The sequence below is a fragment of the Artemia sp. Qi Xiang Cuo genome, chromosome 5 (assembly GCF_049724085.1).
Source record: "Artemia sp. Qi Xiang Cuo chromosome 5, ASM4972408v1, whole genome shotgun sequence".
In the NCBI taxonomy this organism is placed as follows: domain Eukaryota; kingdom Metazoa; phylum Arthropoda; class Branchiopoda; order Anostraca; family Artemiidae; genus Artemia; species Artemia sp. Qi Xiang Cuo.
Genome location: NC_142798.1, coordinates 28,242,980 through 28,258,800, shown reverse-complemented (window position 1 = coordinate 28,258,800; position 15,821 = coordinate 28,242,980). Strand labels below are relative to the sequence as shown.

At 36.7% G+C, this 15,821-nt stretch overlaps 1 protein-coding gene across 1 annotated transcript; it reads right to left on the bottom strand.

The window, feature by feature from the left end:
* Window positions 1-10,135: 10,135 nt before the first annotated feature.
* LOC148952002 (uncharacterized) lies at window positions 10,136-13,440 on the bottom strand. Its single transcript, XM_089088793.1, has 2 exons — window positions 12,917-13,440; window positions 10,136-11,343 (listed from the first exon to the last, which is right to left on the bottom strand). Exons 1-2 carry the CDS (start codon window positions 13,179-13,181, stop codon window positions 10,883-10,885), a joined length of 726 nt encoding a protein of 241 aa, XP_088944919.1. The 5' UTR covers window positions 13,182-13,440; the 3' UTR covers window positions 10,136-10,882.
* Window positions 13,441-15,821: the final 2,381 nt, after the last annotated feature.

Sequence of the window (15,821 nt, the reverse complement as noted above, 5' to 3'; positions counted from 1 at the left end):
GCATTCGTTCGTTCGAGAATCGGATGAATTGCCAAAAAATATAAATTTTTCCCAAAAAAGTAAATCACGCCAAGAAATAAGCCAGCTCAAAATAAAAATAGCCAAGTTTTAAGCCACAAGCCAGTTCCAAAAATTTTCACGCCAGTCGCCAACAAAATAAGCCAGTTTGGCGTAAAATAAGCCAATCTGGCAACACTGGCTAAACAAGACCTTGGGAACTTGGGATTCTAGTATGGAATAATCATAGGTGGCATTTTTGTCAATTCTAAATTTTAAGTACATGAATGAATAAACTGCCAACCACGGTTGAAAAATGAGCATAGGCTATTTTATGTCCAAAGGACATATTCCTATGTGCTGAGAGACAATGAAATAATAAATAAGGGATACATTTTACAAAAAGGACATATTTTCCAAATTTTTACATAAAACGAAATATTTCCCTATTGGATATGTATTTTTGTAAAAAAAAAAGTGTTGCTTTTCACCAAAACTAAGGCTAAAACTATTTATCTTGTAGAAAATCTACTCAAATAATTATTTTGTACTCATTTTTTACAGTTTTCACTACATTTCTTGGAGTCGCTTGCTCTTTCCTGAATAAAAATATCTGTAAAAACTCTTGAAATTATTTGTAGGTTTGTTTCCTTTCAGCTTGCAATATTTTTCCTCTTTGTTTTTATGCTACAGTCAAGATAATAGACAGGCAGGCAAATTTTTCGTTAACACTTACTTAACTATTTATCAAGTATTAGCAATTGAAAATGAAAAGTTAATAAAATGCAAAATTTGTATTTTTGATGGTGTGGAATCAAAACAAAAATCAAGCACCCAGGGTGTTTCATCAGTTTGAAAATTTTTAAGGAAAGAGTGATATGGCCACTATGTATTTTCTTATTCTGACCAAGGCATTTTGTGTAGAAGGAGTTGTCGTAGAAACGTCGAAAGGAGCTTGTTCGATTGGAAATTGACGCTTCGAGTGCATGGGTGTAGGCAGCATACTGTCTAGGGGGACGCCCGATTTGGTGATGGAGGGGGGGGGGAGATGAAGTCATATTGATAATATCTCTTGGTTCTTTTCATTAAACTTATTTGATATACCCCGAGTTAGTGTTGTGTATAGAGTTGCGCCAACGGTCAGTTCCTAAAGTGCTAACATCGCCCAATTTTGCTTGCTACACAGTGATTTTTGTTGCTACAGTAAAAAAAAGAATTGCGTATGTTGCGGCTTGTGCCGCAACATGTGCATGGTTCGTTTAAGCGTACATGGATTAATAATAGGTCAACATTTTAATCTTTTATACCAGGTCATTTCAAACTTAGCGTCAATCTTTCGAAACGAATACGGCAAAAACGCGGTCCTGGTTATATCAAACTTTGCGCCAATATTTCGAAACAACTACGGGAAAAAGGCAGCCCCGTGCTATTTTATAGTTCTTCTGACGTTGTTTAAAATCCCGAATCATATTAGGCTGCGGTTAGATAACAGTGTCTTGTTCTAAAAATTCAATTCAAAAGTTTAACCCATAACCGGCAGGGCGGGGTCTCTAAGACACAAACACTAAGTTTTTTGTTCATTTCGTACTACTGGGTTATAATAGCAGGCTGATATCTCGTGTATTCTTCGCGCCCGTTTAGTACTAAACCTCGGTAAAAAAAAAAAAAAAAAAAAAAAAAAAAAAAAAAAAAAAAAAAATCTCGAAATCAGTTACAGGTACGTAAATACAGGGCTCTGGGGTCTGACAGACCCCAATGTTGGGATTTCACCCCTGGTTCTTTTCTTTTTCAGATAAATGACCTGTTTTCGTTTCCGTAATTACATTTGTTTAGCTTTGCCTATAGTATAATTTTCAATGATAAGTTATGGTTATAGTCTCTCTGCTAAGCTATAGTTGTTTTGCAATAAGTGAGCTTTCAGGCTAATTTCTATTTTTGCCTTTTTTGATCTGGGCCATTGAAAGATAATATTATTCAAAAGAAGACAGGGGCTTGAACTTTAATTTAGCGGATTGGCCCGGGCCAATCTAAGGTTTACCCCTACGGAAAGTGCTTTTGTACAGAAGTGGTGTTTTTGTTTTTAGCCTACCCTGAGACCCCGTTTAGGGAGTCTGTCTTTCAGAGTTGATATATCTGTGTATAGACCTTATTCGTTTTTGAAGCGCCACCCTCGGAGAGAAAAAGAACTACTCGTGGCAGCCATGTTGTTGGTAAAAATCGCTCATCTCTAATAGGAATAAAGAAGAAAATAACAACAAATGTCTACTTTTTGTTGTCTTTTTCGAGTCTCGTCAATGGGAGGACCATACTGTTGTGTTCCCTTGTGCAAAGAATCTTTAAAAAAATCCCGAGACCTAAAACTACCTGACAGAGTGAGTAAAAACAACTTCTTTTAGCCTTTAGCCCTAACATAACATTTTCAGCTCCAAAGCCTGGTGAAGTATTTGGTGAGTTATAGGTTATAAAAAGCCTGATTGACTTTTAAATAAGTCAAATGAACTATAAAAAGTAGCCTAGACTGTAATTTAACTTTGGGTTGGTAATACTAGTGGTTAAAAGGGCTATCTACATGGTATTGCCTGATAAGTTTGTTTAGGCCTATTGCTATGCAGACAATGCACCTCCCTCCTAATTGTTCAGATATGGTCCTGAACTATATAGGCCATTTTTTATTGTTCCTTTGCTAATACAGGTTTGCTGTACCCATAAAAATCACTGTAGGCTGTAAGGGATTTCAAAGAAATTATGGAATAAGTATTTTTTTAAATGTGTTTAAAATGTGGGTTGGTAATACTAGTAGTTAAAAGGGCTATCTTTGTGGTATTGCCTGATAAGCTTGTTTAGGCCTATGCTGTGCAGGCAATGCACCCTCTCCTAGTGGTTCCAAATATGGTCCTGGACTATATAGGAACTTCAAAGGAATTGTTGAATAAATATTATTTAAGACATAGATAAATCTGAAGAAAACTATGGTAATGTAATCAATAAAGTGTATTACACTTTATAAAGGAAGACTGTTATGGTCTTATTGTTTTCTTTTTGTAGGCCTACCCATTATATATCTGATAGACAATCAGAGGTAAATTTTCAGCAGTTCATATTATTGACTTACAAATAAACTAAACATACTACTTGATGGGCTTTTTATGCTCTTAACAAATATAATGATCATTTTTGGCAAAATGAATCTTACCCCCATCCCTAGGCTATATATACCAATTCAGGGTATATATTTGCACATTAGAGGAAGGGGGGGTAGATTTTAAACTTACCTCTCATTTGTATCAGAAATAAAATTTACCCCCATTGCCCTCTTGTGCAAATATGTACCCTCAATTAGTATATATAGAGGTGGGGGTAAAATTCATTTCTGAAAAAAATTATTGTTATATTTGGAAAGAGCATAAAAAAGGCATCATGTAGTTTGTTTACTTTGTATGTAAGTCAATGATATGAACTGTCAAAAATTTACCCAATCAGAATTAGAGGGGTATTGTCTGGGTGACAACTATCATGGTGAGAAAGTATAAATTCAGGAATCTAAAAGTTCCAGTTGTATTGACATGTTTTAGGATTTAGTTGTAATAGCACTTTTTCTTACATTTAGAAACAGTAACAAAGGGGGACTAATTGATAAATTTCTTTTTTTTAACCTTGTTCCCATCAGGGGCATAGCTCCAGCATTTGATAAAATTCTACCGAAGTCACTTGTGTCTATCTTGGACAAATGATATGTTAGTAAAGTGAAACTGTCAGGGGTGGGTATACAGGCCAAATTTTGTACTGAGAAGTTGTTCTGAAGTTTCGACCTCCACTCCGCTCGCTCGAGGGCCTTGCCTTTCATTTTCATAGAATCCTTGCAAAATAGATCTTTCTGCTTAAATGAATTACAACAACAAAATTTTCAGCTTCACAACTTTGCTCAATCCCAAGTATTAAGGTTTTAAAGATACACAAATACATTTCCCATATTAAAAAAAAACCATTGATATGGCTTAAAATTCTACTCAAATAACAGGGATTCTATTTTCAGAACTAAAGCCAGAGAAAAAGAAACCAATAACTGAAAATTAAGGTAAAGACTTAGTTTTGTCAAATTTCAATAGGTTCTACCTGTTATGTAGGCAAATTTCAGGATCCTTTAGTAGGAGGAGTGGAGGTAGGTAATTCAAAATACCATCCCAGGACATACCTTAGCCTGTAGATCCATCTGTCTTTTTGGTAAAATTCTACTTTAGCTACTTTGGGCTATCTTGGATAGGGGTTAGGTTAGGAAAAAGAAACGTTCTGGGATGGGTCTACCGGCTTAAATGTGTCCTGGGATGTTATTATGAATTACCTACCTCCACTCCTCCCTCTAGAGGGTCCTGACCTTTGATGACCTTTAAAAATCTGTGTGTTATAAAAGTGAAACCTTGCAAAATAGATCTTCTGCCTAAATGAAGTACAACAAAGATTTTTTTAGCTTCACAACTTTGCTCAATCCCAAGTTATAAGGTGTTAAAGTTATGCAAATACATTTCCTAAATTTTGAAAAAAAAACATGGCTTAAAATTCTACTCAAATAACAAAAATTGCATTTTCAGTACTAAAGCAAGAGAATAAGAAACTGATAACTAAAGATTTAGGTAAAATGTTGTCTCGTCTAAAGTTCAACAAGTATAGACCTGTCATGTAGGCACATTTCAGAACCCTCTAGAGGGAGAAGGAGTAAAGGTAGGTACTCCAAAATACCATCCTGGGACTTACTTCAGCCTGTAGATCCATCCTTCAGAATTTCATTTTCCGAACCCAACTCCTTTCCAAGGTAGCCAAAAGTAGCTAAAGTAGAATTTTATTCCAGCAATTTATTGGGGGGGGGGGGCAAGAAGGCCATAGTAATGGGCGATATTAGATTTTATTTTGTCCAATTTATTGGAAAAAACTATGGTAATGTAGGTTAATCATTAAAGTGTATTGTACTTTATAAAGGAAGGATGTTATGGTCTTAGTGTTTTCTTTTTTCCCCTGCCATCCTCAAACAACACCACTGGTTTTCATCCCAAAGAAAAATTAATAGTAAAATTCTAGGATAACTGCTTAGTGCTGTCTTGGAAAGGGGTAAGGTAAATGAAGCCTTCAGTAATGAAACAAGGACCAAAAACACAAGATAAGAAGGTATTACTAAGCTTCCATGTTAACCCTCTTCTGATTTCAAAGTCTTAGAAATTTGCCTGCTTGGCAGGTTATACCTATTGAAATTTTGACAAAACAACATATTACCTTAATTTTCAGTCATCAGTTTCTTTTTCTGTGGTTTTAATTCTGAAAATGCAATTCCTATTATTTGAGTAGAATTTTAAGCCATATCAATGGTTTTTTTTCTAAATTTAGGAAATATATTTGCAGATCTTTGAAACCTCATGAATTTGGATTGAGGAAAGTTGTGAAGGTGAAAATAGTTTTCTTGTACTTAATTAAAGCAGAATATCTGTTTTGCAAGGTTTCAGTGTCAGATCACAAAGATTTTGAAAGGTCATCAAAGGTCACTGCTCTCTAGAGGGGGAAGGAGTGGAGGCAGGGACTTCAAAATACCTTCCTATGACATAATTTAGTCTACCTGTCCCTGAGGTAAAATGTTGTTTTGTTGAAATTTCAAATGGTATAGACCATAGACCTGTCAAGCAGACAAATTTCTAAGACTTAGAAATCATAAGATCATCAATGTGGAAGCTTGGTAATACCTTTCCAAAGTATGGTTTTGGCCCTGGATTCATAACTGAAAGTTTCATTTTCCTAACCTAACCCCTTTTCAAGATAGCAAAAAGTGTAAACAATTTACTTACATTTCTGTCAGTTAGCAGTGTAAAACCTCTTAAGAAAACTGAAAGATAAATTCTCCCCTTGAATGTTCCTGAAAATGAATGGAAGCTTTAGCCTTAAGGAACAATGGTAGATTAGCCTCCTCCCTATAATGCCAAGAATTAACAATGATAATACAAATTTCATGTCCTGTATAATAAAAGCAAATAATGTTTACATTTCACAGAAATTATTAACTCCAGTATTTTGTTGGGGAGGGGGGACACGAGGGGTCTATATCCATATAGTCAAGGGACATGAGATATATAATTTTTTTTTCGCCACCTTATTGGGGGGGGGCTTCCCCCCCCCCCCCAACCAAACCCCGGATTATGAAGTAACTTTTTTATTTTCAGAATGGAATGATTCAGAGCTACTTGTTTTGCTTCACATCTCTATTTAACTTTGATAGTAACTTCACTTTGAAGCTTTATCCTTTTTATCGTTTCACTCTGTGCAATTTACTGGTGTTTCAATACATGCTCTTCTACTAAACAACTGTGTATCTTAGCTAGATATATTTGAAATCTACCTTCCTTTCATAGTAAGCAAATTTGTTCTCTATGAAATAGAATTGAAAAGCATCGGGGTTAAGCATTTAAATCCACCTCTGTTCATTTTAAAAAGGAATAGTGCCAGTTGCAGCCATATTTATCATTTCTGGTGCTTGTACCCTATTTTGGGTTTATTGTGGGAGGGGGATTATTTTATTAATGTGAGATATTTAAAAAGTAGTCTAAAGTACACAGTTTACAATGTTAGGTGAAAGAGTACCAAAATTGAGTTTTTTATTAACTCATCCATCCAATTTAATGCTGATGTGTTCTTATAACGTTGTGTTAACTGTATATTACAATATGGCTTATAAATAATAAGAGGACACATTGAAAGTATCTTTTTCTTCTTTAAATTAGTTACTTCAGAGCAAATTAAGATCCATCTTGATCTGTGAATTGCTCCATTTTTTCTAAAAAAGTTCTTTCACGTTCTTTGAATAATTTGGGCAAAGATGTGAATTGGTTTTGAAAAATTACGTTTTTAGTATCTAAATCAAAAAAGAAAACCAAAGGGAAGTTTTTGTACCCCTCCCAAATTTTCTTGAATTGGCTGTGCTGTGGTTTTCTAATTTTATGAAGCTTTTCTCATCTACCTACCCAACCTCCTGTGATTTTTTGAGATTATATTTTTTGGTGTCAATCCTACTATTTTGACGACCACTGGATGGTAAAGATTGCTAATGAAATGTCCCGTCAGTGACAAAAAGCTTAAAATTCTATTTACTACAAAAAACAAAAAAAATACACCGGAGCAAGGTGCCGACTAAATTCCTTTAGGGGGTATTTGCCCCGTCTTGCCCCCCCCCCCTAGGTATACTCCGGCATTCCCCTATTACTGTCGGTTTAAATACCGCTCAAATTTTCGGTTGTTAGAGGGGATACGGTTTTTATATCACAAATTCATGGTGGCTGGAGTTATAATATTATAACATCACTAAATAGGGGAAGAGCTGCAACATTTTCACTTTTCAGGAATAAAATGAGTGGAATAAAGAATTTGTTTGCATAAGAGGGTTTTTTTTATCTAAGATTATGCCGATTCTCCATTACGGGACAGAGATCTGGGGACATGAGAACGCTGCCCAGTTAGAAAGCGTTCAGGTAGGTTATTTTAAGAGATTGTACGGGTTGCATAAAATGACCCATACCAAGTTTCTTAAAGGAGACTTTGGTCTCTTAAAAGTTATAGGACAGTCCAAATGACAAAATTTTGGATAAGGGTTGTACAGTTACCCAGTGATAGGTTACTGAAGGCTTCAAATCCCTGTCATCAAAATCCCCTTTCAAGGGAATGAAAAAAATTATATTTCTGAAAAACCCAGAGGTATCCATACTTTTTACCCTTCACCCTTTTGGTTGTCACTGAACTTGCAAGGTTAGTGAGCAGAGCAGGAACACTAATACAATCAAGAGTCAATGATCCAGTCAGAGTTTTCACAATTCTTAGGGGCTATCACTTCCTACCCTTCAATGCGGAATATGTTCCAGGTCAAAAACTAGTTTTCCTCCCCCTAAAGAGGATTCAAGCTTGCAGTTCTATTTTTAATTAACTGATTAGGGATACAAAGGCTACTTAAGAGATTTTGGGAAGTGATGAGCCCTGAGGATTGTCGAAAATCTGACCGCTCATCAGCCCTTGTTACAACTATCATTCTAATAGTGGAATTATATTTCAGGTTTCCTTTCACAAGCTTCCAAGTGATAAGGATCTGAGAAAGGAGTCGCTTGTGAAGATTCGAAGAGATGAAGGTCCCTTGTTCCAAATCTCAGATGCCTACACTATATTATGTTCTAGACATTTCAACACTGAGGACTTCTAGGCTGTTTGTGTATTTGTAAGAAGAGAACTCACTTCCTTATATGAACGGGGCTGTGCGATCCGCCCAACCTCCCGCGTTTTGATACTTTTTTTAATTCTCTAAAAACATTTTTAAACAATAAAAAAATTTTGGTAAAGAGCGAGGCGTTGAGGAGAGCACAGCCCCGTTTATATACGGAAGCGAGGGTTTGGGGGGTGGCAGCCCCCCAACTACACTTCCTAATCCCTGCACGTTTTAAGGTTCGAACTTGTGACTCAGCCTCTTTAACTCTTTAGAAAATGTAGTTTTTTTCAAATAATTTCTGCACGTTTTTGTACATTTTATTACTTATTATTGCTTGAATAACTTTTAGTTTATCTTTTCTGGTTTTAAAGATGGGGGGCTGCCGCCTCCCAAACCTCCCGCTTTTGAAAATTCTTGTGTTAAGGCTTTTAATTCCTGAATACTCAAATCAAATGCACAGTAAGATTTTCTTTTTTCAACTTTTCTTCAAGCATGTGGGTATACGGCATGTTATCAAAGCAGTGGAGACTTACCTGTAACCTGAAGGCCGACTGTGATATTCTTCTGGAGACGCCTTTTGAGCTAAAGGATTTAATAGATTGGATTTAAAAAAGAAACTGAGTTTCTTTTTTAAACTTTAAATTCAGCATATAAAAATTTTTCTCTCACAGGGAATCCAACCCGGATCTTCCGCCTGACAGTCAGGAACAGCAACCATTGTACCACAGAGACACTAGTTATATTGTTTTAGTCTCTCGTATCTATTTTTGACGCAAGCAAATCCCCACAAAACTTGATATTTGGTTTTTGAAAAATAGGGAAGGAAGGATCGGATTGAGCTGAAATTTTGAGGATAAGCTCCCAGGCCCCAGCAAAGCTTATCCTCTAAATTTCAATCCGATTGGACAACGTTAAAGGGGGGTTGTGGTGGGAAAAATTTACATGGGCTCTTATAGGAAAACGAGGTTTTTCGTAAACATAGTTCGGGGGATAATTGTTTTGGTCTGAAAATATCAAAAGACCCTAACAGGCCGAATTCCACTTCAAATGAGTCCTCATTCACCCGGATCCGTTGCCAACTGTGGCCTGTAGGAGTGGCTGATAAAAAAAAAAGAGAAATGAACTTTAAATGGCTATGTTTGTTTTTTCGAAAACATGGAAGGAGTGATCAGATTGAGCTGAAATTTCGAGGATAAGCTCCCGGGCCCTAGGACTGCTTAACCTCTAAATTTCAGCCTAATCGGACAACGTTAAAGGGGGGCTGTGGCTGGAGGGTCGAAACTTCCGGCCCACTTTTACCCATGAAGATAAAGTCCGGAGAGGGTGAAATTTTGCACGTTTCTTAGTTGGAGCTTGGGCTACAAAAAGCGATCACTGCTGTCTCTCTGCGACCACTAGGACCGGAAATCGCTTAACATTGTGGTGGGTCTCCTCTTTAGAGGCACAAGTGTGGATCCTTGTTTTTCAAGGTAGAAATAAATAAATCAAAATCTGAGAGTTCAAGTCTCAGAGATGAGGATAGAGATGTCGTGCATGGTGTACCACCCAAAGAAGAAACCAAAGTACTTGGAACAGTTTTCAACAACAGTTGGAAAAAAACGTAGAAAGTAAATTGGAATGAAATTAGAAGCATTGTAAAAAAGGCAATTTCTTATGGAAACAACTGAAGTCTAACTATACACCAGAAGGCTCCGTATGTAATTATTTCTGTATACCCTATAATATGGTATTATGCAACAGTTTCTCTACCAAATAAAACAACATTAAAGGAAATAACAAGAATAATTTATCAATTTGTATGGAAAATCAAGTACCCAGCCAAATTAAAGAAAACAGATTTGACTAGTGGCCGAATTTTTGATGAAAGACAAGTTTTAGTTAGGTTTCTTTTATATATATATATATATAGGTTACAAAAAGAGTGCTTATATTCGCAGGAACTCATAATCACATAAATCAAAGGAACTCTGAATCACAAAAATAAAAGGAACTCAAAATACATTACTTCAACATTTAAGAAGTGTTGCTTCTGCAACATGGACCGTTACTGAAACTTGAGCGTCAATCAATCAGCGTTGCAAAACTCAACTCAAACTTGTTCGCAAAGAAATTTTTTTCCGTAACTGGTGCCTGTGAGGGGTTCTCTTTCGTGGTTTCTTGATACGTCGAAAAGGTTTATCACATTAATCAAATGACCTCAAATTACAGAAGCTCATACAAGTATTCCAGGTATTTTTGGAAATAGAAATCAGTCAGAGTTTTGACTTCATTTTCCCAAAAAATATTATCAAAAGGTATCCTTTGTATTATTATAACATTTTATGTTCATAATACAAAGTCACACCATGATAGTCCAGTAATGCCCAGTTGCCCTTGGATCTGATAATAATAGTGGTGGTCTTTTCTCAAGCATGTGAGGTATGGGCATTCAGCTAAAAACTGTTCCTCAGTTTTGTCTCAAAGACTATATGGGCACTTGACTTCAATAATGCCATGTGGGTCTCTTTTTCGCATGGGTCAAACACACGTCTATCAGGAGACGTGGCAAGCCAGTACTCAGCTGGTATCACAATCCCACAGTCCATAACCACAACGTCCCTTCCTCTTTTTTTCATAGTTTTTTGTAAATTTGAACAGCAGTTGCTTCATGTGTCCTGCCCCACTTTACAGCTGGGTTTCTATCCAAATTTCTATCTGCAAATACGAAACTGATTTTTTGCTCCAAGGAGTGACCCTTTTCACCACCAAACCAAATTTGCTGGAGGTAAGTCGAAACTTACGTGCACGGAACCACGTTTCACTTTCAGCCTGTCTGCGAGAATTTTTTTCAATTTCTTTGGCTTCTGATGCTGACACTCTTAAGGAGTCTATCACTTGCTGCTGTTTTGGATCAGGATTTGTCAACATGTAACTACCTGTACGCCCATACACAGGAAAATCAGGAAACTCAGCAGCCTTGAACAATGCACTGGTTACAACACTGAGATTGGTTACAATACTACAAGTAGGATCATCTACTTGTAAATGGTTGGTCAATGTTGACAGCACTGGGCATTCCAATAATCTATTCTGAACAAGCTTGGCCTGGGAATATTCTCCTCTTTCAATGCCGTCTTTCAAAAGATCTGCAAGAAAATCCTTTTTTAAAGGTCTACTTAACACAAAAATACAAGTTTTAGCATGTCTTGGACTTCAAACTTAAAGTGCTTGCATCAATCTGGAAATGAGAGAGCCAGCCGCGTAGCCCGGATGTCGTTTGGGGGGGGGGTGTCAGTCTACATAAGATAGTAGTCAAGAAAGCAAAAAATGGCATTAATTGTAGTGACAGATCCAGGATTTACGATGAAAGGAGGGGGGGGGGAGAAGTAAAAAGTACTTCCTTGTCTAGAGCAATTTTAATTATAGGCAAGGTCATCCTAATTCCTTTGGACCTTAGGAAGGGACGACGAAAATGTGCGGACTAAGTCAAATCTGTGCAGAAAATTTTGAGGTTTGAAGTGGTAAATATATCTATTTTGGGCGAGAAGATGGTTTAAAAGCAGTGCTTTCTGCCGCAAAGCAGTGGAAATTTTAGAACCATGTACAACTAAAAGGTGTACTATTCCATATATTTACTTCTTTTACACCTATCTTAGAGGATTAAATTATCTTGAAACTAGTTTTGTGCGAAGAGTTTAAGTTTTAAGAAAATGTCTAGTTAGAAAAGTCATTTTCTATTTTTTTTCTGCTCATAATGAAGTTGGTGAAGGGTCAAGGATAGAAAAGTATTTTCTGGCATGAAGCACTACATTTTTGGACTTACAACTAAAGCTTACATTTTTTTTTCTATTAAAAAGTAATTACTCTGTGGCTCTTTAATGACTCCTACCTACATGACCTAATATTCTGTGCCAACCATACTATTTTGATGAAAATTGTATGGTGAAGATTGAAAATGAATCGCACTTCTAGTACCTAAAAGCTGAATTTTTGTGTTAAAAATGCATTTTCAAGTCTCTATTACAAAACCAATAAAAGAAAAATTCCTCTGGTGCAATGTACCAACCCATCCTTAGTTACGCAACTGATGATAAGTTCCAGGGTTTTTGAACAGTCTGGAATAAGCAATTTAAGGCATTACAAGAACGCCGTTGCCCCTTTGGACTGGGAAAATTTCCAATTTTATGGCATTTATGACAAACTTTATCAGACTTCAGAGGGAGAGAGATCACCCCTATCCCCCCCCTAAAATACGCAAGGGACTGCTGTAAGCCTGAAAGCCCTGTAAAAACGGATGTAAACTTGTACGACAACCCCGTTTGCGTTATTTGAACTTGCTATTTGTTGTCTTATTCCTTGGCATGTGTCCTGGTAGTCCTGAAGCAAAACTTCTGAGATGCAAGTCAAAACAGCAACTCACAGCATGCTTCACACATGGAACAGTTTAGCTTCTGCATTCCCCAGTTCAAAGCCTAGAAAGCTGCCCAAAGGAAGAACAGAGAAATGCAAAGAAAAAGGTTTTTCTCATCATCAAAATGTTCACATGAGAGCCATCTCATGATCTTAAGCCCAGGTACAGCTTACATTTGAAGATATAACTTTTAAACATAAATTTTTGTTTCTGAGAGTAAAATTTAATTGCTTTAGTGAATCAAATTTACCTTTATAAAAAAACATTAACGAAAATAAACAAAGATTATGTAACAGAAACTGTCCTACCTGAAAATGCAGATACAGTCGGGCTAAGGGAAAAACTAAGTTGCACAACTCGCAATCTCAGACTGAGACAATCATCTTTACTGACCCGCGGGTCATACAGCTGCACTGTCTTTGGAGTTGACAGTCCTCCTTCCCGAACTTGGCGAATGTCAATGTCCATCACCTTTGGTGGCTCAAGATCCCGCTTTCTCATGTAATTCCACTGTTGAGGCATCTCGGTGCAGCTCAGGGAGGCAGGGATTTCTTTGTACTTCCGACTTTGCATCAAACTGATAATTTTCAAGAGTGACACCAGGTGATTGCAAAAAAACACTTCCAGCAACGCATGAACAAGCACTGTTGATAATCTGACTGTCACATGAAAGATAGACTTTGATTGAATGTGGCTTGTCCCTCTTTTTAAAACTGTGATAGCAACTCCCTTTTATCACTAACCCTTTATTTCCAAAAAGTCCTTCCGCTTCTAAAATATGCACCGTTTCCAGGTCAATATATTGCTCCACCAAAAAGCTGTAGCTTCTCTTGAGTTGCTAGCTGGTTGAAATTGAAGCATTGTAATACTCTTCAATAAGAGTGTATGAGATAAGGGGGACAACATCCAGATTTCTGAACTAATGGCACTAAAAAATCTGATAAACGTAGAATTGACCAAGGTTGTTCTGACATGTCCTTCACATAGACCGAGGTCTAGGCCTAACCAGTTAACTTGTGGAGCGTTGAGTCTGGCGGTTGGGTATTACATTAATTTATAAAGTTCTGAGTGTGTTGGAAGAGTAAAACTACTATGGGCTGCTTTAAATCAGCGGTTGAGGGGGGGGGCACCAGCTCCAGACTAATAAAAAAAAAAAAAAACTGAATTGGAATGGTATTGCGATCTTGGGAAATTTCAGGGGGGCCAGGCCCCTGGCCCCCCTAAACATGCCACTACTTTAAATTATGTTTTTAGGAACTCTGGGATGCTTTTGTGTGACAGACATACAGCAAACTTTTTTTTGGAGATCTGAGATCAGACACCAGAGGCCAGAGTGCTAAAAATACAAATTTATACTCTTGTGTTTGGTGTAGCCTGAGGAAAAGTTAGAAAAAATGCAGCTATCCTGCTGCTGAAGGAAAAGTAGGAGAAAAACAGATTATGATCAAGGTCCATTTTCAGGAGAGGAAGAGGATTATTACCATGTGCTGAATTACTGGGAATGGACTTAAATCTCCCTGATAGCTGACCAAAACCAGGGCCAGAACTAGGGGGCAGCTGCCCTGGGCGCTGAGTTGTGGGGGCGCCAAAGGTGTCCCCTGCAACCCTCCAAAGTTAATTAATGTTTCCAAAAAACATATTTTGATTCTGTTCTAGGGACAAAAACAGAGGAACAGGGATCCTTAGCTCCTCAAATGGTGACCTTCTCAGCTAATTCAACTCAAATTCTCAGTCACAACACAAACATAACAGAATTTTTCATTAATATCCGCTCACTCTGCAAAGCTCACTTGTACTTTTCATCTGATCCAATATGTTCATGGATTAAAAATCAATTCTGGTAATCAATTTATCAAATTTAATTTCACATTTAATTAATTAAATACAATTAATTGAATAATTAATTTGAATTCAATTTCAAAATCAATTCCGAATAGCTTATATTCTATAAATAAATCATTGTTTTGTATTCATATATTCAAAATCTAGTTATTGGTAATAGCAAGGCCCAGGGACATATTCAGGGGCAGGGGCATCACCAAGGAGGGGGGCATAATATTTATTTTAAAATTATTTGCTTTCCTACAAAGAAATCTGAGATGCAAATGAAAAAAAATACACATTTTAGTAGAAAGTTTGAAAATTTTCCAGCACTTTGTACCAGAAAATACCATTTCAGACCATCCAATTATTTTATCTGCTGGCAAATAAGCAAGAAAACAAACTGACAATATCCTTGAACTAAATTTATAAAATTTGATCCTTTGCGGCAAACTATTAGTTAATGATTATTATATTTGGATTCAGCATGAAATTCTAAATGGAGATGTAGGTCTATTTCTTAGTTATCTCAATATTCCATGAATGGAAAAATTTACCAAAATGTTACCACATGATGCCTGTGCAGTTGGAACACAAAATATTAACCTGGCTGGACAGAGAGGAATTTCTAGAAGGGCACTGACCCCAAAACCATCCAATTATCATCACCTTTGTAGCAGAATCTAGCCTAAGTTTTCTTGGTACTGATTCACAATGTTAATTTCTAAGGGTCAAATTTTCCTTAAAAACTGGAAAGTCAACCCAGGTTCTTAGGTCATAAACATGTTGGAATTATTGTAGAGACTATGGCGAATCTTTCTGTGTCACTTTTGTTAACTTCTTTGCCTTTTTTGGCACCATAATAATTGTTTGTAATTTTCAAGTTGGAGTGCATGATTGGCTGGGCAAAGATATAGCCTTGTACAGGCTAAACCTACTACCCAAGCTCAGGAAAATTCAATCCAGAATGCAGGTGATGTACAGCCTTGCTATTAACAAGATTATCAACAAAATTAACTCACCAGTGCCTTCTGAATTTCAGGAAATTCCATGATAAGTTCCATGTTTGCACAACAAACCTGCCAACAATATGGCCGATTTTCGCGCAGCGTTGCAATTCAGGCGGAAAAACGAATAAGGTCTATTGTATAATAAGTTTTAGAAGAATACATCTGAGTTATTATCTACAACCATGTAGATTATTTTTCCAAGTTCATAGGCAGGGTAAGAAAAGAGTTCGCGAGAAATACCTTCATTAGTATATCGACAGGGGTTCTGTTTACCCTCCAAAGAATTTCACATTTAGACTGAAGAAATATTGTGATGTCGACTGAATTTTGAAATAATGGTGAATAGACAGAAGATTCACACAAGGTCAGAAAAGGGACCATC